The 27921-nt window shown below is 42.3% G+C and overlaps 1 protein-coding gene across 2 annotated transcripts in view; it reads left to right on the plus strand.

The window, feature by feature from the left end:
- The window catches only part of Sil1 (SIL1 nucleotide exchange factor), a 223131-nt gene that overhangs the window by 126228 nt on the left and 68982 nt on the right, over positions 1–27921 (plus strand). For both annotated transcript variants that reach the window (XM_060377458.1, XM_060377457.1), the window contains exons 5-6: positions 16457–16577; positions 21328–21427. In XM_060377458.1, coding sequence (XP_060233441.1) covers positions 16457–16577; positions 21328–21427 — 221 coding nt within the window. The remainder of the gene's footprint in view (positions 1–16456; positions 16578–21327; positions 21428–27921) is intronic.

A 27921-nucleotide genomic window follows, 5' to 3' on the forward strand; every position in this document is an offset into this window, starting at 1 on the left:
ATTCTACATAAGAGTTTCGGAGTGGCAGTTCTACCTTCTTTGATAGGATTATTGAAAACAATTTGAAACCTCTTTGTGTGTGTGTCTTTGTGTTTTCATTATTCTTAAGTAGCTGTACTGAATTGAGGTTGTCAGTGTGTGTTTATGTACTTTCTCTTTAACTCTCATTTTATCTCATTTCTACAAATAAGTATAAGCAGTGCTCACCACCAGGCCTATCTGGTTGACAGCATTATGTTCCTTGATAAATTCCTTAGGAGGGGCTCATGTTCTCATGTGTAAGTGTGATGTTTATACTCAAAAGTGGCTTGCCTCACATTTGCTTTTTTTAAATACTCCATCCCTTGCTGGCAGTAGGCTTTGCTGTTCAAACAAAAAAAGCAAAAACCGCTCATGACAACCTGATTTTCTTTAGAAGTAAGTTTTTCTGCTTAATACATCATTTTTTTCTTTACAATCCAGTGACTTTCTTAAAATATGTCTTGTGGGGCATTATTCTCAAGTACACATTGTACTGTTTTAAATATTTTTTAGTTTAGAAAAGTTTTCTTGAACTGTGGGAAAGTTTTGTTGCTCGTTTTATGGGAAATGAAATCTCTTAAGAAGTGTGGCTTTGGGTATTCTCTTCTCTTGTCTGGATTTTCTTCTTTCTGTTAGATGTCTTTACCTGTCTTCATTGTTTGTTACTTTCTTACAGATGTTTTTTCCATTTGCTTTGTATTTTTTTCCCCAATTTTACTCTTTTTTACTGATTTAATCTTAAGAGAGGACATTTTCTGTTGTGATTCTTATTTCTGGTAATTTTTGACTTGCACATCATTTCTGGGTTTTATTTTTTGTATTGTTTATGATTAAAAAATATTTTTGTGAATTTCAATGGATGTTTTCATTCAGTGAACTATAAGTGGAACCCCCAAGTCAAATGGATGAATAGACAGATTTAATGTTGCCGGATGCATAAAAGCATTTGACTAATTTTTACTCTTCTTGACAAGGTCAGGTCCTATCAATATTGCCAAAGCCTGAGTTATGCATGCTTGTGTATATATTTAGACAGTAACTTACATTCCTCTTTAGGGAAGTTTAAAATATGGACATCATTATTTATTTTTTATTAATTATAGTTTATTCACTTTGTATCCCAGCTGTAGCCCCCTCCCGTGTTCCCTCCCAATCCCACCCTCCTTCCCTCTTCTTCTTTCATGCCCCTCCCCCAGCCCAGTGATAGGGGAGGTCCTATCTGACCGTAGTCTATCAGATCTCATCAGGACTGGCTGCATTGTCTTCCTCTGTGGCCTGGTAAGGCTGCTCCCTCCTCAGGGGGAGGTGATCAAAGAGCCAGCCATTGAGTTTATGTCAGAGACAGTCCCTGTTCTTATTATTAGGGAACCCACTTAAGAGACTACGCTGCCATCCATGCAGGGGTTCTAGTTTTTCTCTATGAACGGTCCTTGGTTGGAGTATCAGCCTCAGAAAAGACCCCTGTGCCCGTATACTGGCATCTTGAACATTAGCAGGGGTATCGATACTTAAGAGGACAGCGAGGAGAATGGAGTAAGAAGGCGGTGCCATCCACACCGTCCTAGGGATGTGACACTTGACTGCAGTATAGGCAGGTGTTGTCCCAAGGGGAAAACACATCTTTTAAGTAAGAATTAGGTGTCAACATTGCCTCAGGTTTGTTCCTTGGATGATAGGGTCACTGTTGAAATTGGACACCTCTTTTGCAGATTTTAAATGGGATGCTGAAAGAGGGTGCCATGGAGACAGCGTTTTGTGACATGGCACTCTGCACAGATTCTAGTAGGACCTGTACATCGATGCAAAGTTCATGCTGGATAGTGGGGGTTGGGAGTGCAGGCACCTGTGCAGCCGCTCTGGCGGGGTAAACAGGTGGCTTGTCAGAAGTGTGTGCACCAACAGGTTTGCTAGGCTTCTGTCTCTGTGCCCACTGGACTGCAGTAGGCAGGCCTCCTTGCCCAAGCTTGGGCAGACACCTGCCAGGACTACCCAGTGAGGAGCAGAATGCCAGAGCGGGGCAGCTGTTTTCTGATCTCTTTGGTTCATTGTTACAAAACTCTCTTAAGCTTGTGATTGAGCTAAGCTTCCTAGAAACAAGAAGCTTCTCCCCTGTTGCTGGCATTTGTTCTAATTTAAATTCTTACCCCTGCATTCATGTAAGCTATACTGCTGGATTTGACCTCTTCGATTTTTAGATAGGTTTGCTGACCTACGGGAGGCTGTAGTACTTTTTTCAGTGTGGTCTTGGCTTGGCTTATCTAGCTTATTTGTTGCCTTCTCATTGCAGATACCCTGTAGCTTTCATTGTTATTGATTTTTTTTGTAGTGTTAATAAGACAGTTTGGCATGAAAATGCTACAAAAATCATGTGTTCACTTCTATTCTGTAAAACTTAAGCAGGTGTTTGTTGAGAACTGTTAACAGTTTGAGCATCTATCATGGCACAAGTCCCTGGCTCATAGCTGGGAAAACTGAACAAATCAAGCAAAAACAAGGTAAATGTCATATTGAGAGCTCTTTAATGTCAGCCCTACACATCTTCTGTGCATATTTCTTACTCCTTATGGTGAACTTTATTAACCCTGTCAAATTGATACCGTGATGCCCGATCTGTAGATGGGTTTCAGATTAGTGCAAGGTGTTAGACTCTAACTGGTAAAGCTATTAAGTGGTGGAGCAGGGTCTTCGTGAGCTGCTCCCTCTGCTGTCCAGGCTGAACAGCTGCTCAGGTCATCCACATGGCTCAGTGCTGCAGCTCAGTTTGTGAAAGCAGCAGTGCTAATGAAAAGAAAGCATAACACGGCGATACACACACTCAGACTTGCACATGCATTCACGTATTCACACACACTCACTCTTACAGGTAAAAGAAAGCTTAGTTTATTGACCTCATTTTGTTGTTGAAGGTGACCATAATGGGAAGGGGCCAGGTGTTGTGACCAGTTGTTTCTGTGGCTGTCTTCTCTGCACTGTACCTGTAGTTCCACCTGCCTTTATTCTTACTCTGGCTTGTACCTCAGGAGGGGAGAAGGACGCCCCATTTTTTGTGGATAATCTAGAGAAAAATTCCATTCTAGGAATTTTGCTTCTCCAGTCATCCCTATGGATCTCCTTATTTTGTGCTGCTGAGAGCATATAAGCAGAGGGACTGAGGGGCTTTTGTGGTTGAGAAATTACAGAGGTCAGTAGTACTTGATTCTGTTTTGAAATGATTCCTGGACCGTGCTTGGCTGTGGAAGTAACAAGTGCTATAAAGAGAACAAACAGTGCCAATTATGCTACAGGATCCCTGGGGATTGATATGGCAGAAAGGAAAGAGATTAAAAATTAAATCTCCATACCTTGGCACTTTGGTCTTTTAACCCTCTTATTAAATTATGATTTCTCCTGTAGGAAAACAAATGAGGACAAAACGCATGTTTAGAATGCAGCCTTTGTGTTTTACATTCGATAATGAGCAGGTTTAGCACTGTTTGGTTCTCTGTCAACCTGTGTTTAAAGTGTCAATTAACCAATAAATATTATGAGAAACAAGAGTCAGAAATGGCTGTGTCACTCCTGCTAATGAGCTGCTAATGAAACTGTGCCTGGGTGGGAAAGGCACACACTCTGGAGTCCTCAGGAGTCTCCTCTAGAAGATAAGCAAAAGCAAAACTGAGACCCTGTCCCTGAGAAACAGGCACATTAGTTCCTTCAGTCCCAGTCTGTCGGTTTTTCACCTCTTGATTATGAAGGGAAGCTTGCTGCTACTGTATCATGCCCAGCTTTAGTTGTGGCAATAAAAATTTTTTATGATCTTTATTTTACTGAATAGCTTTAATGCAGGTTTAGAGGCCAAAAGAACTGCACTTGTGGCATAGTATTTCCCCCAAACTAGTTGCCTTGAGTCTGTGGATGATTCCTTTTTCTTTTTTTTTTCTAATTTTCTTCTTACTCCCAACTTTTTCTCTCCTTCCCTTTCTCCCTCCCTCTCTCCCTCTGTTCCTCTCTCTGTCCCTCCCTCCAATGAAGTCTGAGTAAATTCAGGATGATATAAAAATGATAGAACAAGGAGTGGACTGTGGAATATATCTTACAAAGAGATATGGCAGTAAATAGTGAGCCCTACCAGAAAACTAGATACTCAACATGAGTGTAAAAGCCCAGGTGCCTAGATTAAGGGGTTCTGTTGAACTTGCTAGTTTTACTTGCCTGGGATTGTAAGGTAAGAAAGAGGGAAGAGAGAGGAGCATAGGCAGTGAGCTGGTTGGGAGCTGAGAACAGCTGTGCATTACAGGCGTCACCTTATTCATCCCACTCTCCTTTATTTTACCCCTGGAATTATTAAATGTTGGCCTGCGGTAGTCCCTGGGGCTGATGTGAATAGCTATTGCACATGCTTAAAGGTCTGATGCCTTTGTGGGGGAATGCTGATGGAAAAGTGGTAGAACTCTTAGTTTTTCTGGTTTTTATTGCTACTCAGTCTTCTCATTTCATCAGGCTCTGTTGTGTGTAAGAGGATGGTGAAGACAGCCTGATGATCTTTTGCTCCTTGAACTCTCCCAGTTTTTATTCTGAGAACCAGATTCCTCAAACATGCTCAGACATTGCTTTCAGGAAAGCATAGTTTAGATTTTGGATTTTAAATATCCTTCTCCCCCATTTATTTACTGGACCTCCATAACCTAGATTGTTCTTGTTTATGGGTATATCCTTCCTGGTGGGTACCAACACAAGTGGCTCAGCACATACACACTAGACCATGATAGAAGGAATGTCTAGAAAACATTAGGCTCTTGTCCAGACCTCCATAAATGTTCACTGGCAAGCTAGTTATAGAGCAAGGGGAGCACTATGTTTAGTTATGCTCAGCAGAGCCCATGGCATCATGCCTGCTTCAGGCACTTCTGTTGTAATGGAAATCTCTTCCTTGTTGTTGATGGTGGTGTACCCGTGTGTTTGTGGCTGTGTGTGCCCATGTGAATCCGTAAAGAGACTAATACTGGTAGTTCTTCCTCCATTACTCTTCACCTCATTTTTTTTTTTTTTTTTTTGAGAGAGAGTCTCACTGAATCTAGAGTTCACTGTTTGGTTAGGTTGGCTGGCCCACGAGCCTCCAGGACCCTCCTGTCTCTGCCCCTGCCAATGCTGGGGTCACAGAAGCCCGCCACCATCCCCAGCTTACAATGTGAGTTCTGGAGTCCAGACTCAGGTGCTGTTGCTTGCACGGAAAGCCCTTTATTCATGGAACCATTTCCCAGCCCCAGAAATCCTCTAAATAACTCCCATAGTATTTGTCCTTGGAGATTGTATTAGTTAGAACAGAACTGCCAGTGTGTGTGTGTGTTGTGATTTATTAGGGTGGCTTACAGGCTGTGGTCCAGCTAGTCCAACAACAGCTGTCTCCCAACAGAAATTCCACAATCCATTAGAGTGAATGCCTCACCTGCTCTTCATTATTCATTGGAATCCTGAGGAATAGGCTCTAATGCTAGTGAATCTAGACAGAGGGCAAACAGGCAAACAGCAAAAGCTTTCTCACCTTGTCCTTTATATAGACTGCCAGAATAAGGTGTGGCCCTGATTTAGGGAGGGTCTTCCGACCTCAAATGATCTGTTTAACTAAAATATTCCTTGCAGGTGTCCCCAGTGACTTGAGTTTCTCCTTAGCTCCAGATGCACTCAAGTTGACAACCAAGCATAGCATCATAGAGATGCTTGCTTTTGTGAATTCTGCATGGTAGAGCTTGGAGACCAGCAATCAGCTTCGTGCTGCAAAGGAGACGTTGGTTTGGGTACAGCAGTGAGGTTTTGAAGGTTCCTTCTGGGAGGATCATGAATGTTGATGAGATAGCTCTTTCAGGGGCTTTACTGCAGCCTGCAGAGCTCTGCTCACATGGAAGCCACCTCAGAGAGCCCTTAGGAGGCCCCATGCAGAGTCTAGATTCTATGACTCAGATCTTAGAAAAAAAGATCAGTTTGATAGAATTTTTATTTTTCTCAGTTTGTCACTGTTTAGTCCTTTAAAAAATGTGTCAGTATAACCACAACCCAGAATATCTCATTAAATGTTTTGTTGTTTAAAAAAAAAGTCTGTAATTCACATAAAAAATAACAGCACAAAGTACAGTTCAGGGTTCAATGCCCGAGAGATCTGTGCACACTCTCCTGTCCCTTATTCAACTTCTGCCTTGGAGACAGCGATGCTCATCTGTGTGCAGCAGGGACCTTGCCAGGGCTTGTTTGGGGTTTGAATAAAAAGGCAAAGGCAGAAGGATAGGGCTGTGGTTGTCATGGCAACCGGGCCTGGGCTGTCTCAGGGCTGACCAGCCCTTGTTAGGGAGTTAGCTGCCCCAGTGAAGCCTGTGGTGTTACTTCCTATGGCATATTCTTTCTATTCCTTTATTTCTGGTGTGGCAGAAGGCCTACTGTGTGCCCTGGAGCTGAGCCTGAGCTGTGGGCCTGAGTAATTGGTCCCTGCCCTTCAGAGGTTCAGTTATTTAATGGGGAGATTTTACTCTTAATATACCTGCAGAACTTAAAAAAAAAAAAAAAAAAGGTCTGTGTTTCATCTTGGTTGACATTTACCTTTTGGGGACTTTTGCGTTGCTTTCCTGAAATACTTTTTACTTCTCCTGAACAGTTAGTTCTCATTTGTTCTCTAAAAAAAGAGAAACATTAGGTAAAGCAGATATAGTACATTCTCTTTATTTGCTACAAAGGGCATAAAGATTCAAAAAGATAAGGGAATTTGGGTAATTTCACCTTGGTTACCAAAGGCAAACAAGCCTGAGTAGCAGGGTTCTAGGCACATGGGAGTATGATGTACTCTGTGACAAGTACAACTCACTTGTCACAGAGAAGCAGGTGGTCAGCTGTCTTTTTTAAATGCATAGTTTATTGTTCACACATCAAGAAAATGGAAACAAAATACAGCAAATGAATTTAACAGCCTCACAATCTAGTGCTAAGTAATGCCACCAACATCTGAGGGAAGGCAGGATTCCCTCACCAACAGTGGGAGAGGTAGCAGGTGGAAAGTCTGAGTCAGGCTGTCAGGTGCTTAGTGAGCCACCATGTCCACATCTATTGGTGGGGGAAGGACAGGAAGGGCTCCTTGAAAGCGATTTCTGATAGCCGGGCAGTAGTGAGGCTCCCCAGGTGGATCTCTAAGTTTGAGGCCAGCCTGGTCTATAAAGTAAGTCCAGGACAGCCAAGGCTATACAGAGAAACCCTGTCTCGAAAAACAGAACAAAAAAGAAGGAAGGAAGGAAGGAAAGAAAGAAAAAAGAAAGAAATAAACAAGGAAGAAAGAGAAAGAAAAAAAAAGAAGGAAAGCTATCTGAAAGAAAGATAGAAGCTATCTGATCAAGGCTTCAGTTGTGCTTAGCCCGGTCAGCTAGGTCACAAGGTCAGAGTCAGGCCAATGCTAGGGGATCCTGCTGGGAAATACAGTCACTGGAATGGCCCCTTGTTAAAGTCTGTGGCTGTGTGCTTGATTTACAGTGGAACCAGCATCTCTGGAGCTGCCTGTAGTCTGGGTTTTTTGTGCCATTAGAGGCTTATCTTGTCCTTGTTGCGTTTTGTTGGTCCTTGCTTCTGAGTGGGGCAGGCAGTGGCTCCCAGGCATTGCTCATCATGATGTCAGCACTTCCGTGTTAGGGTATTGATCGAAGGGCTTCCATCTTTGTCTTCTTCTCTCCCTCCCTCCCCGAGACAGGGTTTCTCTGTGTAGCCCTGCTGTCCTGTACTCTTTGTAGACCAGGCTGGCCTTGAACTCACTGTGATCCTCCTGCCTCTGCTTCTCCGAGTGCTGGGATTAAAGGTGTGCGCCATCACAACTGCCCCATCTTTTTTTATTTGTTGTTGTAAGTGTTCATTATATGTGGCCAGTGGAGCCAGCCTTTTGGCTTCTCTGTATCCAGGTTTAACTAGAAGCCCTTGGAGTGGAGAAGCTCTTAGTAGGAACCCACAGAATATACCTCATACCTCTTCCCTCCTGAAGCCACAAAATGGCGGTAGCATCTGCTGCCAGGCAGGCACAAGAGCATCCATCTTACCCGGCACTGTGTCTGTGGAGGCTGGGCAGCCAGTTGACATCACACCTCATTGCCTGTGATATCCCTGTGGTTGTGAGTCCAGGAGGGACAAATTTTAATCACTGGGCCCTAGGAAGAGCTAGGACAAATACTGAGTCAGGTAACATTTGTTAATGGGTGAGATGTATCTTTTCCAGCAGTGACAAATTGGCACCTGTGGGCTGAATTCTACTTATGGTTATGTTTTGTTTAGCTTTCATATGTGCAAATTTGACTGAATTTGAAAGGGTACTTCTCACAGGCCCTACCATTCTCTGTGTCCTGACAGATGACCCTTCTCTTCTTCACCAGCCTTCCTTCATGGACAGGTGTCTCCTTTCCCCGGGATCACCCTTTCTTATGTGCTCTTCTCCCAAGTCCCTCTGCCAGGATGCTTGATGGTCTCAGGCTTCCTGACTCTGTTCTCTTGTCCTTCCCAGAAGTGCCTTCCTGGAACTGTTTCTAGGCTCTGTGCTTAAAGGCTGTCCTGGCCCCTGGAACTATTTGCTACCATTAGATTGCATCTGATAAACTGATTACTGTGCAAGGATTAAAAGGATAGTATTCTTTATCGGAACAAATAAAAATTTTGAACAAATTTATTGAGAGATAGTTCATATACCATCAAGTTCAATCATGTAAAGTATACAGTGGGAATAATTCTCAAACAAAATACAAGTATAGTTTCTAGACTGTGGTGTTCCATGGAGCAGAAAAACTTCAAAAGAAAATTCTGGGAATCAAAGCCAACATCTTACTTTGCCGAGTTAAAGATTTTAGCATAGAAGCAGCCAACTAGCATCTATCATCATCATTATCACATTTGCAAAAGGACATTTTAACACTGAAAAGAAATTTTTTTTATTAGTTGTTCTTAATTTTCATGTTTCAGGACCACTGGGGTGAATTGCTGCTGTAAACAAAACACCTTAAAGCTTGTTGGCTTAAAGCATCAGTAATTCCTTCTTGTGTACCTCTGACTCTTAGAAGCAGTCATAGCTCATATACCCTTCATATAGCCCAGAAAAGCAGGTAAAGCAGCCAGGATATAGGCGGATGGGAACACAAATAGTAATGTAAATACCGAAAGTGAGCCAGCTGCCACAGATTTAATGATAGAGCCCTGCCAGAGAGGGTAGGGGAGAAACAGCAGCCTAAGTGGTGTTGAGCATAAAGCCAAAGACAAAAGTGCTGCACTTTAACGCTGGGGCCTGGTTTGGTAAATGTGTTTCTCATAAAGGTAGAGGTTGGCATTGCATTTTTGTTTATAGCATTTTACTGTGTTTATGCATACCGTGGCTCATGTATGGAGGTCAGAGGACAACTATAGGAGTTGGTTCTCTTCTTTATTCACTGAGCTATCTTACCAGCCCATAGCTTAGCATTTTTGAAACTATTTGCTTTACATTGTATCATTAATTTTATTATAAATGTGTCATAGATAATGAGATACAGGTTTTTCATGGATGGAGAAACAGTCATAGATAAAGATATCGAGAAGACAGATGTTTCTGTTATGATTGGAGTCTGTAGTATCAGTATAGATTTGTAAGTTTTGACATTATAGATAAGGGCTGGTGGAGTGCTTGACTAGCATGAGGCAGGGTTCAGTCCCCAGCACCACAGAAAGTAGACTTGGTGATACACATTCATGAAGGAGGGGCCCATGAGGAGCCTGAGCGTGGGCTACATATGTGAGACCCTATCTCAAAAGCATATATTAAATATACACAGACAAACAGAAATAGAGCTTTGTGTATATGTGTACTACTTTATACATGGATGATTTGTGTCCCCTCAGAGGTGCTAGGAGTAATGGCTCCCTGGTAAGAATGAGCATTTCTGTCATTTCTATCATTAATGTTGGTTTCTAAACACTGTTCTCCAATAAGAAATGAGGGCTGAGAAAAAGAGATTATAAAGTGAGGATGGAACTTCTTATGGTACCAGGAAGTAAAGAAATACTTGGAAAAAGAAAATGGTGTTGAGGAGGCAAGTACTTGTTAAAGTAATGTAAGAGCCAACCAAAGGAACAGTTTTAACAAACTAATTGTTAAAGTTGAAATAATTTGAGCAGCAAAATAATCACTCTTCTTGAGCTGGAGAAATGGCTTTAAGCATAAGGACCAGCATACTGATTTCCAGAACACACATAAATGGGGGTGAGCATGGTGGCTCCCCTACCATGCTCCAGCCTTAGAAGGTGGAGACTGGGTGTGGAGGTTTGAATGAGATGTCCTCCATACCTGGTCCCTAATTTGTGGCTGTTTGGGGAGGATTTGGAAGTGTGTCTTCTTTGAAGGAAGTATGTCACTGGGGCTTTGAAGTTTTCTAATGGCCATTTTGAGTTAGCTCTCTCAGGTTCCTATTTTGTGGTTCCAATTATGAGCTGTTGGAGGCTTTTTCTGCTGCCACATGTTCTCGCTCTGAGGGACTCTCATCTCTCTGTCTCTGGAACCATAAGCCCCAAATAAACCCTTCTTTTAATAAGTTGCCCTGGTTGTGGTGTTTCTTCTCAGCTATAGGAAAGTCACCAATACAGAGGGGATTCCGAGGGTGACCTTGCTAATGAAATTATCTTATTTGTGAGTTCTGGGTTTGATTGAGAGAGCCTGCCTTAAAGAATAAGGTGGAAAAATAAAGAGGACGATTCTGATATTAACCTTGAACTTCCACAAATGTGCACCCACACTTCTGTGAACATGCATATATATACATACATGAAAAGAGGGGGGAACCCAAAATAAAACCCAGTAACTTCTACAACAAGGAAATCACTGGATAATGGTAACTTTGATAAGGCTTGAAAGTAGTCTTTAATTACTTAACACTATTATTTTTCTATGAGTATGTCAGCTATTAACTTTGGGAAAGGGTATTTGTAATATGTGGAAACTGTCCCCCCCCTTTTTTTTTTTTTACAAATTTCAAAACAAATTTAAAAGTGGCTCAAAATAAATTTCTGCAGATCAGCTTGATGTGGCTGATTATGCCTGGACTTGGTGCCTGCCTCCAGCCGGCAGGTTTTATCTGATTGGCTCCATAGTCTCTAGGCTGCTTTGGACAGAGGTCTAGCAGTGACAGGGTTTGATGATAGAAACTCAAGGAATGAAAGCCTGCTCCAAATGGCACATTTGTTAGTATCTTGTTAGCCAAAGCATCTCCTAAGCCAAGTCCAGTGGAAAGAGCACTCTGTCCTTAGTTAAGAAGAAGTCCAGGGTCACATGATATAGTAAAGGGAGAAAACTGGTGAAACCTTGGAATCTGCTACAGATGACAAAAGCAGGAGCCACAGGCCTGTGTCCTGGCCTGTGATAGAAAGCATTGACAGTCAATGGAGGTAAAGCAGGAGGTGGCTTTCTTTAGAAATGAAATCACTGTGGAATGGGGTATTCGGGTTTAGACTCTATCTCCAAACAGTCAGTGGGGGGTCAGTAGCCTCTGTAGGCTTTGGGGCTTGTACGGGTTTGGGATCCCAGTCTTCTGCCCTTTGTCTTAGCTTCCATCCCAGCCCCTCTTTCTCTTTGGGGCTGTCTTGTGGCATTTCTGCTCTTTCCCAGTGCTTGGATTGTTTGTTTGTTTGCTGTTTTTTCTTCTTTTATAGACGCTAAGAGATGCAGGTCAGATCACACTCCAACTTGGCATTTTTCCCAGCAGGGTGGAAACATTTGAAATGCTGTTTTCTGCTGTCCCTGCAGCTGCTGCCACACTAGTTTTATAGACTAAGTGAACTTAACCTGTATTCTGAGTCAGTGCTATTGTGCTTTCTCTTGCCCCCTGTGGCGGCTCATGTGAAAAGAGCAATTTTGGAATTTTCTCCAAATAAAATAATTATTCACATAAGACCCCTATTCCTTCCAGGGCTGTCTTAGCACAGTCTAATCTGGTATGTCCAGAGCTTATGTATTCTTGTTATTCATATCTTTTCTTTATCCTGTTTCTAACTGAGACCAAGATTAGAAAATGTTAAGATATCACTATTGTTATTATAAACTTAGTACTTTACTACTAAAAATAGCTCTTAATGTGACTAATTGTTATGAATTTATTTGCTCTAGTAAAAATCTGTCAGTCAACAGATTTCTCTTTCTGTATTAAAGTTTTCACTCAACAAATTATTGAGCATTCACGGCGTACTGAGCCTGAAGTAATCGCTAGGAAGAAAATGGTGAACATAAGACCAGATACCCTTTACAAACATATAAAGATGGTTGTGGTTACATGCCATAAAAATGATTTGTGGTGCTGTGAAACCTACTAGACAGATATATCTGTCTGAGGATGTAGCCTCTGCTCAGAGCACGTGAGTGACCCTTAGCTAGGACTGGAGAGCTGAGGTGGAGGCTGGCACTAGGTGTAGCATTCTAGGCAGAGAGAACAGCTGGTAAAATGGGCCTCAATTGAGGGACATGTTCTTCCATAGAGCGGATCATGGAAGTAAGGGGTGGGCAGGGCTGAAGAGGCAGTCACTGGTGGACCTTGCTGACTCTTTTTGTCCTCCCCCAAGAACCACAGGAAACCATCAGAAGGTTTGAAATGGAAGGGTTACGTAGATTATGCTCATCAATTCTCTCTCGCCTCTCTTCCTCTCACACAGGGAGGTAGGGGAGAGGCTTTGGGAAAATTTATGATAGTGTCCAGATGAAAAATGGTGATAGTCTGGACAAAAGCCATTGTGGAAAGATGGAGGAAGGATTTGTTGTTGTTGTTTTTTTAATTAAATTTTTATTTTTTATATTAATTACAGTTTATTCACTTTGTATCCCAGCTGTACCTCCCTCTCTCATCTCCTCCCATTCCCCTCTCCAAGTCCACTGATAGGGGAGGTCCTCCTCCAGAAATAAATCCACACATTTAGAGATACTTGATTTTTGACAAAGAAGCCAAAACCATACAATGGGAAAAAAGACAGCATCTTCAACAAATGGTGCTGGTCTAACTGGATGTCTACATGCATAAAAATGCAAATATATCCATATTTATCACCCTGCACAAAACTAAAGTTCAAGTGGATCAAAGACCTCAACATAAAACCAGACACACTAAATTGGTTAGAAGAAAAAGTGGGGAAGAACCTAGAACTCATTGACACAGGAGACAACTTCCTGAACAGAACACCAACAGCACAGGCTCTAAGATCAGCAAGTAATAAATGGGACCTCATGAAACTGAAAAGCTTCTGTAAAGTAAAGGACACTGTTGTCAGAACAAAACGACAGCCTATAGACTGGGACAGGATCTTCATGAACCCTACATCTGACAGAGGGCTAATATCCAGAATATATAAAGAACTCAAGAAGTTAAAAAGCAACAAATCAGGTAATCCAATTTAAAAAATGGGGTACAGAACTAAACAGAGAATTCTCTGTAGAATAATATAGAATGGCAGAGAAAATTTTAAAGAAATGCTCAACGTCTTTAGTCATCAGGGAGATGCAAATCAAAACAAACCCTGAGATTTCACCTTACACCTATCGGAATGGCTAAGACCACAAATTCAAGTGACAACACATGCTGGAGAGGATGTGGAGAAAGGGGAACCCTACTCCACTGCTGGTGGGAATGTAAAGTTGTACAGCCACTTTGGAAATCAATCTGGTGCTTTCTCAGACAATTAAGAATAGCAATTCCTCAAGATCCAGCCATAGCACTCCTAGGCACGTATCCAAAATATGTTCAAGTACACAATAAGAACATTTGTTCAACCATGTTCGCAGTAGCTTTATTCATAATAGCCAGAACCTGGAAACAACCCAGATATCCCTCATTTGAGGAATGGATACAGAAATGGTGGTATATTTACACAATGGAATACTACTCAGCAATTAAAAAGGAGAAAATCATGAAATTTGCAGGCAAATGGTGGGATCTGGAAACGATCATTCAGAAGCAGAAAGACACACACAGTATATACTCATTTATAAGAATTTGTTTTTATTCTTGGTTTTTTTTTCCCCTTTAAATAATTTTTATTAGCCAGGCAGTGGTGGCTTACGCCTTTAATTCCAGCAATCGGGAGTCAGAGGCCAATGAATTTCTGAGTTTGATGCCAAGTCACTTTCTGGTCTACAAAGTGAATTTCAGGACAGTTAGAGCTACACAGAGAAACCTTGAAAAATCAAAGTAGATAGATAGATTTCATTAGCCAGGAATGATGGTGCAGGCCTTTAACCCCTAAACTAAAGAGGCAGAGGCAGACGAATCTCCGTGAGTTTGAGGTCAGCCTGCACTGCATAGTGGGTTCCAGGACATTCAGAGCTCTACATAGTGAGACCCTTCTCATAAAAGAAAAGATGGAGGAGAGATAGCAGAAAAACAATCAAACAAACAAACACACAAACCAAGAGCAGGTTTTGGAGATGGCAAAGTTGTGCATATCAAGGGTAATATACAGCCAGGAATGAACTGTGCTAGTCTGTGGTTTCAAATCTCTGTCATATACATCCAGAAGGGACTGTGCTGTTTGTTTTGTTAGTTTGCTGTACCTCTGGGTGCCTTTTTTTTTTTAAAACAAGGAATTTTTTGCAGACTGTCATTTGTTTTTAAACATCTCACTATGTAGCTCAGGGTGTCCTCATACTCACTGAGTAGCTAGGCTAGCCTCAAACTCAAAATTCTTTGGTTCTGAGTGTTGGGATTGTAGGTGTTTCTGCCATGCCTGTTTTTCATTTGTGTTCCTGAATCAAACTCAGTGCCAGTATGCAGAGAAAGCAAAGGCAAAGTGCAAGTGCCAGGATCATCTACCCGTCTTCCTTCCTTGCTTCCTGCCTTCCTTGCTTCCTGCCTTCCTTTCTTCCCTCTTCCTCCTCTTACTTCTTCTTGTTCTTTTTTACAGAAAAGCTCCCACCTCATGCTTCTCAATGCCAGGGTTAGAGGTGTGTGCCCACCATTCCCAGCTTTAGAAGCATCATTTTTGCTTCAAAAATTTTCAGTTTCCAAAAATCTCCTTCTGTGAAATGTTCAGTCCTGCAGCCATAGATGCTTATTTTTTTGTTTGATGTTTTGGTACATGTCTGTAATCTCAGCACTTAGGAGGCTCAGGCAAGAGGATCAAGAGTTCAAGGTCAGCCTAGGCTACATAGTGAGTTCGAGGCTAGCTGGGTTACATGGTGAGAACCTATATACTTCTATCTCTATATCATATCTATATAGTTTTAAAATAATTTTCTTATTCTTAGAACCTAAAAATATACGTTTGTATTCCTAGAAGCTGCTATGGTGGTCCACTGTGTAATGGCTGCCTGGTGAATCCAGTTTCTGTAAATGATTGAATGAACGAGTATAACATTCTATTTGTAGGACATAATATTGCATAGTTGCTTGTAAACTATCCCTGAGTACTTTATTGCATGCACATAACCCATCCATTCACAAAATTTGTTTCCCTAGCTAACGGATCTGTTCCTCAGAGATAAGTGGGCGTAGTTTTTCCGTTTCTCTTAGCTCTGCTGTCTGCTCCCTTGCTGCCTTCATGGCTTCCTTTTTTTTTTTTTTTTTTTTTTTTTTTTTTTTTTTTTTTTTGACAGGGTTTCTCTGCATAGTAATGGAACTCTTTCCGTAGACCAGCCTGGCCTCAAACTCAGAGATCTGCCTGCCTCTGCCTCTGCCTCTGCCTCTGCCTCTGCCTCTGCCTCTGCCTCTGCCTCTGCCTCTGCCTCTGCCTCTGCCTCTGCCTCTGCCTCTGCCTCTGCCTCTGCCTCTGCCTCTGCCTCTGCCTCTGCTAAAGGTGTGCACTCCCATGCTTGGCACCTTTCTTTCTCTTGAATAATTGTTATGAACCACGTATTTTATGTCCCAAACTGTAGCATACAGGCTTTGGACCCCCCCCCCAAAAAAAAAAAAAAAAGATATATAGTTCTGTGATCAGGGAAAAAAAATGAAAAAGAGCCTGGCTTTAAAAAATGAGGATGATGAGCTAGGAAGCTTGCTAGCGTTCTGAGATATCTTGGATGCTGTGGGACTGGCAAGGGAGGGGCAAGAAGAGTGTTAAGGAAAAGGACGGTAATGTCTCAGTGTCTTGATAGCTGGTTGAGGAGTTACTCACCATTTACTACTGCGTATAGCAACAAAGCGTGTTAGCCAAGTTCACAGAAGATACAAAGTGGACTCGATTATCATGTTCTTGATCTTGCTATGTTGGTCCTTTGATCACCTTGCCTTATCATCTTATAGATTCTGTCATAACAGTAAGGAGTCAGGATGAGCAGTGTGTGGGAGTCAGGAGAGCGAGTTGGGTTTAAGAGGTAAGCTGGACATGGTACTCTGATCTTCAGGAAGTGCTCAGGCCTGTTGGCATGTTAGCTGTTCTACCCTGCTCTACCCCAGTATCCCACCATGGTTCCTGTACCCCACACAACTCTTCTCTTCTTGACTTTCAGGTCAGGCTGTTCCTGCAGGATCCCATGTGCGACTGAATCTACAGACTGGAGCAAGAGAGGTGAAACTCCAACAAGAAGACAAATTCCAAAATAATCTGAAAGGATTTAAAAAAGGCAGAAGGTACTGTATTGATCCCAGGGTCTGGGAAGCTGAGTGATGACATTGATTTGGAAATAATAGCAAAGCCACCCAAATCCATGGGTGTGAATTGTTAGTTTGCTTGTTTTTTTCAAGACAGAGCTTCTCTGTGTAGTCCTGGCTGTCCTGGAACTTGCTCTGTAGACCAGGCTAGCCTTGAACTCAGAGATCTGCCTTTGTCTGGGAATAAAGTGTGCTAGGAATAAAGGCATGCCCACCATGTCCAGCTAAGTGTGTTATACTTTTTACTTGAAATTCAGTAGAATTTGTGATAAAATTGTCAGGGTTTTATGGAAGTTTGCTTCCACAATCTTTGGAAGGAAATATCTTGCAAAGATAATAGATTCTTTTTAAAAGGCAGTAGGGGGAAGGCTTAACCTTCCTTAAAAGTGAAGCTGTTTCCTCAGTACTTGAAGAGCACCCATTTGAATCCCAACAATTAATGCACTGATTACAGATGAGTCATCTGTTCATTAAAACAAGCCTGTTAGGCCTTCTGCTTTGCACTGATACTTCCTTGGTGAACAATAAAATTGCCTTTAAAAGTCTTTAATTCAGACCAACTTTTCCTCTCGTTAGTCAGTGTTAAAATAGGCTTTCTTGTAGTATGTGAGTAGAATTTAACACATTTCCCAGTGGGTATAGGTTTCCTAACTTTTTAATAACCAGTTTGAGAGATTTGATTTTACAGAATTAACAGTTTCTATTTTCCCTTTTAATTGCCTTGAATTAACAAGTTTTCCTTGCTTGGTATTTGCTGAATGAGAGGTAAGGAAATTTAGGCACAGTTGGCAAGGATTTCTAGACCCCTTTTCTTGACATACCTGACATACAGGTCATTTATGGCCCACACACTTGTTTAGTCAAGCTGTACTCGCCTGACAGAGTAGCGTGTCAGATGTGGGCAGTGAGAAGAGTTTACAGTTAGAAGATTCTAATTTACCTTAAGATGGAGGCAGCTGTCGTCTTCCCAAACTGGGGAAGCTCTCTCCTCCTCTCCATCTCTGTATATAGGCCTGACTTGAAGAGGACCAAATATTACAATTATTCCTGTTCCACAGTCATAGAAGAATGATCAGATATCATTGTATAGCCCTGCTTACTGTTTCCCACCTCCAGAAAGCATGCGTGCACACATACTTCACACCTACTTCATTGTATCAAGGTACTTTAAACTCTTCTCTCACATCTAGTCCAATTCTTATTTTGTAATGAAAAAGCCAGGGTCCTTGTCTTAAGACTATTGACCTAGGAACTTGATGAATTTAGAGCTGTTGGTGTATTGTTTTATATGCAATCTCCCCTGCCCCCGAGTGCAGGTCATCAGTAGAGGCACTTACTAGGTTGTCTTTGCTCCTTTTACAGCAAAAGTCTTTCTTGTGATATGTAGAGACACCATAAGAAGAAATACCTGTTCCTACTTTTCCTCTTTGCTTTTCTCCTTTGGACTATTTTCTGAGAGCTTTGCCCTAGGATGGCCTTCAGGATGTGCTGGACATTTCCTCTTCTCTCTCAGCTATTACAGGCTTTTCTGGGCAGAGCCCCCACCCTACCTCCTTTATCTTCCTGGCTATTCTACAGTGGCCTGGTGCCAGCGTCCTGGGATCGGCACATTATTCTGCTTATCTGACTAGTGTGCTTTGGAAGACAAGGCATGTACTTTCTATTAGCTTGCTCAGATGAGCTGGGAAACTGCTGTGCAGGAGAGAGATTGGGGGTGCCAAGCTGCTCCACCAGGCCTGCTGGCTGTTACTTAGAGCTACGATGCCTGTTGGGCTCTAGGCCTGGGTAAGGTTTTCCCAGAGGGTACTCTTGGCATTGCCTGACTTCAGGCATATTTTTAGGCATAAAAAACATAAAAGTTTTATTCTATATCCTGTCAACATCTTCATAGAACAAACATCTCTTTGCCCTGGAATCTTCCTTGAAGCTTCCTTCTATGTTAGAGGAGTGAAGGACAAACTTTGCTCCATCTGAATTGTACCATCTTGAGTCGGGTATTTGCCATGCTGCGGTCTGGTAAAATAGTGAAGAGAAAAGCCAAGGACAAACTGTTTACCTGCTGTATTAATTCATTTCACAAAGGCTATTGAAAGCCTGTGGGACAGGTGTTGGGGAAGGAAATCGTAAAACAGATGAAGTGGTAGCCTCCGTAAGGTGAGTGGAGGCCTCGTGGAGATTGACAGGCATAAAACCAAGAAAATAAACATATGAGTAAGATCATTACAAATTATAATAAGTTCTAGGGAAGAAATGAGCCAAGGTAATGAGTCTCTGCAGAAGACCAGGCTAGATAGGATGATTTGGGAAGGAAGGCCTCAACATATTTTAATTAAAAGCTAAAGAAAGAGAATTTAAATCCTATAAAGAATTAGGTTTGTGAGTTTAGGGATTATAGCACTTCAGGAGGCAGATGGAACAAAAAGAGCCCCAGGTTTGTCAGGTTTGAGAAATAGGGAAGTGATTCAGATGGTTAGAGGGGAAGAGAAGGTAGGAGACATAAGAGATGAGAAGAGGAGGTCGATGTGTGTCGGGTGGCACACAGCGTGTAGAGCATTAAGGGAGCATTCTGAGTGTTCTCCACTCACCTTTCATTAGAGTAGGAAGGACTAGAGCACTTTAGGCAAGAGAGTGACTTAGTATAGCTTAACAAATAACTGTAGTGTCTGGATAAGAGACTGAAAATAAGCAAAGAAGCAGATACCAGCAGCATGCCATTCAGTAGATCAGACACAATACAGTGGTGACTAAGTCCAGGGCATCACGGTGGAGAGTGGTGAATGCAGAGTTAATTTGAAAGGGCAGCTAAGAGGACTTGCTGAAGAATTGGATACAGAGGTTAAAGAAAGAGCAGAAGATTTGGAATAAGGCCTCATTTTGGGATGGAGCCTCTGGGTGCTTAGAGGTGTTATTTTTTGAAATAGAAAAGTTGCAGTTGGGCCAGATTTTTAGAGACAAGTATCATGAGTGATGCTTTTTATTAGATAAGTGTGAGGTATGTATTAAGCATCCGAGACTTGCTTGGATGGGCTGGCTTGCTAGCTCAGAGGGTAAAGGGACTTTCTGCCATATATGATAACTTGAGTTTTATCCCTGGGACCAACAAGGTGGAAGGAGAGGACCAGAACCAACCCCTGCAAATTGTCCTCTTAACTGCTGCATATATGCCATGTACCAAGCCAGAATCATAAGGGAATACATAGAGGTTGTTGTTTTTGGAAAAAAAAAATCTGAGACCAGAGGAGATTACATCAGTTAATATACTATCCAGTTTCCCCTTTTCTGTGAGCGCACACCAAGAATGATAACTTAAGGAGGATCTACCTTCTGTTTTCCATCACCTCTCCCAAATGCCACTGTATTGTGAACCCATCAAGAATCTAAGCCCTCGGTTAGGACAGGGTCCTCATGACCTAATTCCACTAGAAATTCCTTTATGGATACACTCAGAGGTATGCTTTATAAACCCATAGATATTTTGTCGTGAAATGAGGTTTAAAATTAATCACGAAATTAATCGTGATTAATTTAATTAATTAATTAAAATTAATCGAGATTAACCCTAGCAGGTTATCTGTAAGATCCTGCTGTTTGAGGGAGCTGAAGCTATTAGTGTGGGCATCACTGTCAGATAAATATTTTAATGTCTTACTTTAGAGTTAGGAAAAAGGTTGTTCAGGACCTAACTGTGAGGTATTCCAGAATATAGGGTTCAGGTGGGAGGTGAGGAATCATTAAAGAGATGGAGGAGGACTGAGGAGTCAGGCAAGCATCGTGAACAACCAGGAGAGTCAGAAGGAGGGAGGGGTGCACTGTGCAAAGGGTGCTAATTGGTGAAGGAGCACCAAGTTAGTGGAGGGTCCATCAGGTCTGATTATCAGTCATTGATGATTTTGATGAACTGTGTACTCTGCTTCTCAAGCAATAAAATCTCAGTTGTGAAAGAAAATGAAAGTCCTACTTTGTCTTTAACCTTACCACAGCTGGACAGTGTGGCTAGACATCAGCACACTTCCATCTGTCTGCCCCATGCTTACACTTGCCTCTGAGACTTCACCTTCTCTCCACCAAAAAGACTCTGCCCAGTCAAGATGGTGGCTGAAGCTGATCAGCTCCTGGGAGGTGTGGCAGAGACCTCTCTAGTCTCTGTAGGTTCTTGAAAGTACCCATTGTTTCCTTTCCTCTGTCCTCTTGGGCAGTGGCTGTGGAAGGTGGTTGTTGGTTCTGCTCCTGGGTCTGTCAAATCTGTTCATTGTTAGATTGACATAGACCACCTGTACTCAAACACTGAGACAAGTTAGCTTGTCAAATCAAGCATGGGAGATTTTTGAGGTCTCAGGTCCCTGTTGCTCTGCTTCCTGGAATATTATAGTCAAGGGTTCCTGTTACTCTTGTGTCTGAGTGCTTTTCCTCCAGGGGCCTTTGCTGGAGCAACAGGCTCTAAGCCTGTCCAGAGTCAGCCTCTGTTTGCCCTGTGCCTTGTCATTCTGTCTCATGAAGAAGGAGAGAGAAACAGAGAGAGACAGACAGAGAGAGAGGAGAGAAAGAAAGGCAAAGCCCATTTTGGTTTCAAGTATGGTTACCATGCTGGATCCTGGCTGCCCACGGCAGAGGTACAACAGTGTACTAAGAGCTAGAACTGACCTGGCCAGGCTCACTCTGGGTGCCAGTCACCCACAAGCACTGTCTTGGAGAAATTCGTCCCTCTGACTCTCAGCTTCTCTGTGGACAGGCTAGACATCAACACCAACACGTACACATCTCAGGACCTCAAGAGTGCACTGGCCAAATTCAAGGAGGGAGCAGAGATGGAGAATTCAAAGGATGAACAGGTATGTGATGGTCTTTCTAGTTAGTTTTTGCCAGGTTTGACCTAGAAGCTTTTGTGGTAGACATGCAATAATATCGTAAAATAATTTGAAAATGACTTGTGACAAATCACTTTAAAAGAAAAATCCTTCATATGCTATTTTTAAAACTGCTCAGAGCTGAGCGTGGTGGTGCATACCTGTAGTCCAGTACTTAGGAAGCCAAAGGCAGGAGGATCTCTGTGAGTGAAGACAGCCTGGTCTACAAAGTGAGTCCAGGACAGCCAAAGCTACATAGAGAAACCTTGTCTTAAAAAACAAAAACAAAAATGAATAAACAAAAGCCAAAAAACTGCTCAGAGCATTTCTGGGTTTTGTTTTGTTTTGGAATTTTTAGGTTAGGATTAAACCCAAATTTGCTCTGGTTTTCTTTGTTTTTAAAAATATATGTCTTGGAGAGGTGGCACAAGCCTTTAATCTCAGCACAGCCTTTAGTCTCAGGCAGAGCCAGGAAGATCTCTGAGATTGAGGCCAGTCTGGTCTACAGAATGAGTTCCAGAACAATCAGGGCTACACAGAGAAAAAAACAAAAACAAAAAGTGTGTTGGGGGGGTGCTTGTAGAGATAGCTCTGTGGTTAAAAGCAATGTCTGCTCTTGCAGAGGACCTAGGTTCAGTTTTCAATATCCACATGACAGCTAACAACTGTTTGTAACTCTGGTTCCAGGAGATCTGATGCTGTCTTCTGGCCTCTGCAGACAGTGCAGACATGCTTGCAGATAAAACACTCATGCCCATAAAAGAAAAATAAACCTTATTTTTCTTAAATAAGGAGTAGACAAGAGAGGAAGAAGCCCAAATCTTTGTCCTTTTTTTTTTTTTTTTTTTAATGTAGCAAATGTATTCTTTTTTCGTGGTCTCCAGTTTGTTTCCAAAGCATAAAATCAGGGTGGGACAAGAGGGTGACTGAATTTTCCCTAGCCCTAAATCTCCACACAGGCTAAGGTGTAAGAGGGAAAAGCAGGAGAATTTGTGCCCCTAACTTCTGGGATGGCTCACTGATACAGCTCTTCCCAGAAAGAAATTCTGCTTTGAGGTGGATGGTAAGCTCACATAACACCAGGGAATATCACAAAATACTGCTCTGTATTCTCAGGTGAGTCCTGTGGTCCTGGAAAAACCTTCTTTGACAGCTGCTTTGTAGATTCAGGTCCTCCCTCCCTCTTTTCTTCCTCATAGCCCCTTTTGCCTTTGTCTGCCTCTTGGCCCTTTTCCTTAAAAAAGGGGAGAATCTTAAAAGGGTAGCATTAGGTCCTTGGCAGTTTGTTTGTTAGTTCAAAATGGCTTAGGTCCCTCAGATTTAACAGTGTTTATTTTGCAGGGCTGTGGGGAGTGCACGCTGTGGTGCTCTGGTTTGGAGCAATTTATGGGGACTGGTTTTCTCTTTCTAACATGTGGGTCCTAGGAATCCTTTAGACTCTCTAGAAATGTTTCTGAGACTACCAAGACTTTTATAGTGGAGCTAGTGCTGACCTACTTAAGATGTGCTAAAGCCAGATGTTATGACACACAACTGTAATCTCAGTGCTCGGGAGGCTGAGGCAAAAGGTTATGACGTTTGAGTCTTTATATATATTGCCTAACATTTATCCTCAGGACCCAATGAGGCAGCCAGCTGTTACCCTTTCAATACCTTCTATCACATCTGATCACAACTAATCCAGGATGTGTATTTTATCAAATGTCCAAAAGTCAATATGCTAATCAGTAGAACTCGACCTCGTGGATCTGAAAACACTTCTGCATTCACAGGGCCAACAACTGTCAAGATGGAGATATTAATAAATGAAAAATGAGTTGTCAAGCATGGTGACCACACCTGTAACCGCAGTGCTATAATCCCAGCACTCTAGAGGCTAAAGTGGAAGATTATTTGAGTTCTAGGCTCATCAGGACTACGAGTAAATTCCCAGGCCATCTTGGGCTATATAGAGACTGTCTCAAATAACCAAGCCACCCCAATACAACCCCCCCAAAAAAGTGTTCATGTCTTTAGTTATCTTACAAAGTCACATGTCTGTCATAGAGACAATGCATGTTAGAAGGTAGCGGCAGGACTGCAGAGCTGGCCCAGAGCTGAAAAGTGTTTGTTGTTCTTCAGAGGAGCCTGGTTGGCTCACAGCCTTTTGTAACTGTACTCCCAAGGCATCCAGTGCCGCCTTCTGATCTCTGGAGGCACCAGGCACACATGGGGCACATACGTAGGTGCAGGAGAGTCACTCATACATGTGAAACAATAAAATATGTAAGTCTAAAAATCAAAAGGAAGGGACAGGAAAGAGCTGTGGCACATGAAAGAATGGTGCTGGGACTCTCCCCTACAGCTGTGCTGGTGGTCGGCTGGACAGGGTGAAGAAAAGCGCGTGTGCCGCCCAGTGAGGCAGAGGCTGGGACACGCTCATATCTGCTGCTCTGTGGCCAGGGCTTTACAGGTTTCCCACTTGTCACCTTTGCTCTGGGCATCACGTGGGTCTGTAAGAAGTTAGAAGTTGTTCCAGGTTCCGTGTATTCTGTGGATGAAAACCTACTTAACCTTACTTCTCTGTTTTCCTGAGAAAGTATGATTGAATTTTTGTTCTCAGACAATGACATTTTCTCTTCATAATTTAGTTAGTGTAGAAAAGCAAGAATAATTTTTTAAAGGTTTGAAAATGGAAAGGCAAAGATTATTAGTTTTCCATTTTTGTCTAAAAATCCATTTCCCTGTGCAAAGGGATCCACGGAACAGCACAAAAACATGACCCTCGTACCTGCTGGCCTGAGCCACGCCTTCCTCTTTCCATGCTCTGCAGTCTGGGTACTCAGGAGGCTGAAGTTAGTTAGGTCCTTAGCTCTGCACTGGGTGCCAGGACCTGGCCTTCTGCTCACATGGAACCAGTCTGTCCATGCCCTGTCAGCACTGGCTCTGGCACAAGCAGATTGACTTGAAACAGGTTTGCGTGCATTTATTTGTTTGTTTTTTAAACATGTCTCATATTCCTGGCTACAGATCCTTTCACACTTTTGGATAACTCATTTTTAAGTCCATCCTATGAGGTAATGCCTCATATATACAGGGTGATGCTTTCGCTCTGTTTACTAAAAGCAATCCTGTCAGATATTGGCCATGTCTCTGTGTTTCTCAGATTTGAGATGAAATTTGCAGGAAGAAGGGTATCAATTTTCTTGAATTGATAGTAACTTTAATCAATTTAGATGAAGTTTCTTTCTTCTCAAAAAAGTTGTTTCAGGGCTAGCCAGATGCGCCAGTGTATAAAGATGCTTGCCAGTAAGCCTGATGACCTGAGTGCAATCCTGCAAGTGTGTCTTCTAATCTACACACATGCATGCACACATACATAACATATATGTATGTACACATATACACATTAAAGAAATAAATATTAAAAAAATTAAGTGTGACTTTAAAAAGGTATAACATTCTTTAGCTTTTCACCCTGTGGCAAGCTCATGTCTCCTATTGCACCCACTAAGGATAACTAAAACCTGGGTTAGATGCAATATGGGAATTTCTAAAAGGTACCACCAAGAAAATGGCAGATTGGACCAGGGATCTTGGAGCCTTAGGAACAACATGGCAGTGTCTGTCTTGGGTCTTCTTTTAGCCCTACATATTCTAGCCTGGACACTGGAGAATCTCAGCTGTTGAAATTCCAACAAATTTTAGATAATCTAAAATATTTTTTGTTTCCCAAGACAGGGTCTTAGCACATAGCCTAGAGTGACCTGGAGTGCACTGGGGCCCAGGCTGGACTCAAACATGTGATACTTCTGTCAAAGCCTGCCAAGTACTGGCATGTGCTGCCAAACCTGGCTTAAGTAGTAGATTCTAAAACACTGAAAGAAGCTTTCGCTTTCTAGTTAGAAAAGGAACAGTCTTAAAACGAGAAAGAAAGAGAGAGGGGGAGGGAGGAAAGGAAGGAAAGGAAGGAAGGAAGGAAAGAAAAAGAAGAAAGAAAGGAAGGAAGGAAATTTTTAAAAAAGCACCTGTCTTACTTCTGTCACAGACCATCGCACCCTGACCAACACCCCATAATATACATTCATTACCAGTAGAAGATGAGTAAGGAAGTCTAGAATTCTACTTCCTGCTTGGTGGTAGCAGCAGCCCTGTGTTCTGATTCCTGTACCAGACTCAGCAGAAATCACCTGGGAAGCCTGAGCTTGCACCTAATCACAGTGGCAGTATGAATCAGGACTCTGCAGTGTTTCTACCCTCTGCCCAGTAGCTCCTCTCTATGGTCTTTCTTGTCATGCATGCATATGCGCACACACAGACACAACACCATACACACACACTCTCACACCACACATCTACATACCACACACACACACACACACACACACACACATTCTAGGCATAGAGACTGGTTGTGGTGCTGGGGTGGTGTGAGCAGAAATCTGATGGGGAACTTGAATACCACCTCTTACCTGGCAACAGTGAGATGACTTTTTACTTCCTCTCTGATGAAGTGGTGTAAATGGGGCTGATAGGGAATCGGTCCTTCCATTCCCACCCTAGTGGCAACAGAAAGCTGCCCTCTGTGGTACGGTGAATGGTGTAAGTGAACAAACAGCAGGAACTATTAATTTCCCCAAATGAGCACATCAATTGCCCTACAAGGGTGGTATTAGTAGAGGCCAATAGGGGGAGCTATTCTTCCATTAGCAAGATCCTGCACCTAGTGATCAGCCAAGTGTTCTTTATTCTCTCAGCCTAGAGTGAAGGACCAGGATTGGTTTAAGAATATATCTGAAAAGTTAAAATTTACCTACAAAGTTCTGGGATAATCCTTCATTTATATCCAGAAAACAAACAAACAAACAAAACAAGAACAACAACAACAAACTGACCAGCATCCACACAGCAAAAGGTTGAGAAACTGCCGTGTGGAAGGTTGCACAGGAAGGAGACAGGCTAGACTAGCACTGAAAACTGAACTTGCTACTTGCTAGAACCAGCCAAAACAAACAAACAAAAACTAGCAGGCCACTGACTACCTACTAAAAAAAGAAGATTAAATAGAATTTAAATATTAACTCTTGTAACCTTAGATATCTAGCATATACTTGAAAATCGTTCATCTAATTAAGAACTGGAAAGGCCACAGCTTGAATAAGGTGAGACAGTTTCACTGATGGTGTTATGAGTTGAATGTTTATGTTCTCCTCAAAAGCATACGTCGAAGTTATAATCCCCCCAGTATGATCCTGTTTGGAGGTACAAGCTTAGGAGATAATTAAGCTTAGGTATAAAAAGAACTCTTGTTTTCCTATTTCAGTTGTTTTGGAGGCTTACTGCCCCCTTTTGCTAACCTAGGCCTAGTCCTGGAAGCTTCTAGTCTTACAGTCTAACCTAAGCATAGAATATTTTCAGCCTCTGAGACTTAACTGCTTTATAAGCTCACCCTTTCTAGTTCTTTCTGAGGTCTGGGCTGGCTGGTTCAACTTAGCTATTCCGGCTCAGACTCCTCTCCCAGCTGATTTACTCAATCTGGCTTTTCTCTCGGCCTCTAAATTGCTCTGCTTGGCCTCAAACTGATTCTAGCTATCTTTTCTAATCTTCTGGATCCGTCTCATTCTCTGACTTGTTCTGTCTTTACCTGTGCCTACAGTGTTCTCTTATTCAACCTCTCTCTGTAAAGCTGTCCCAGTGAAACTGTTCTTGCTCTCTCTCTCTTCCTTCTCTCTTCCCCTCCTTCCCTCCTTAAGTTGCACATATCCTATTCTGTCAAATCTTTCTCTGATTTATCACTGTTTCTGCCACTCAGTTAGACATCACTTTCAATGGGTGTTTCCTTCTGCAAACTAAGTTTACTTTCATTGTTTGGGATTAAAAGCCCATACCAGGGGCTGGAAAGATGGCTCAGAGGTTAAAGAACATTGGCTGTTCTTCCAGAGGTCCTGAATTTAATTCCCGGCAACCACATGCTGGCTCATAACCATCTATAATGAGATCTTTTGCCCTCTTTTGGTAAGCAGGTGTACATGCAGATAGAATGCTGTATAAATAATAAATAAATAAATCTTAAAAAAAAAAGCCTGTACCACCATGCCTGGACCTAAGTTTTTCTTTCCCTGAAACTTGCTCTATACCAAGCTGGCCTTGAACTTAGATCTTCTTGCCTCTGTTTCCTGGATCAAAGGCATGTTTGTATTTCAGCCAGATGACACAAACCTAGAAGATCTTTGGATGTACTCTCTTGCTAGAGCAGCTATGTGTGAATTAAAGTTCCTCAACGCTTTGGCCATGGGTGTGGGATAGAGCTCTCCTGAGAGGGAGAAGAGAGAGCATCACTCCTTTGGGTTGTGTCATCTACACCCTGGGAAGGGCCCTTCAGTGAGGGAACGGAACTGGCCAACAACTTGGGTTTATATTTCTTAGTCTCTAGAACTGAGGAACAAAAGTTTATTATTTAAATTACTCTTAGTTTTTGGTATTTTGTTATAGTAGCCTAA

This window comes from Meriones unguiculatus, chromosome 2, assembly GCF_030254825.1.
Source record: "Meriones unguiculatus strain TT.TT164.6M chromosome 2, Bangor_MerUng_6.1, whole genome shotgun sequence".
Taxonomy (NCBI): Eukaryota; Metazoa; Chordata; class Mammalia; order Rodentia; family Muridae; genus Meriones; species Meriones unguiculatus.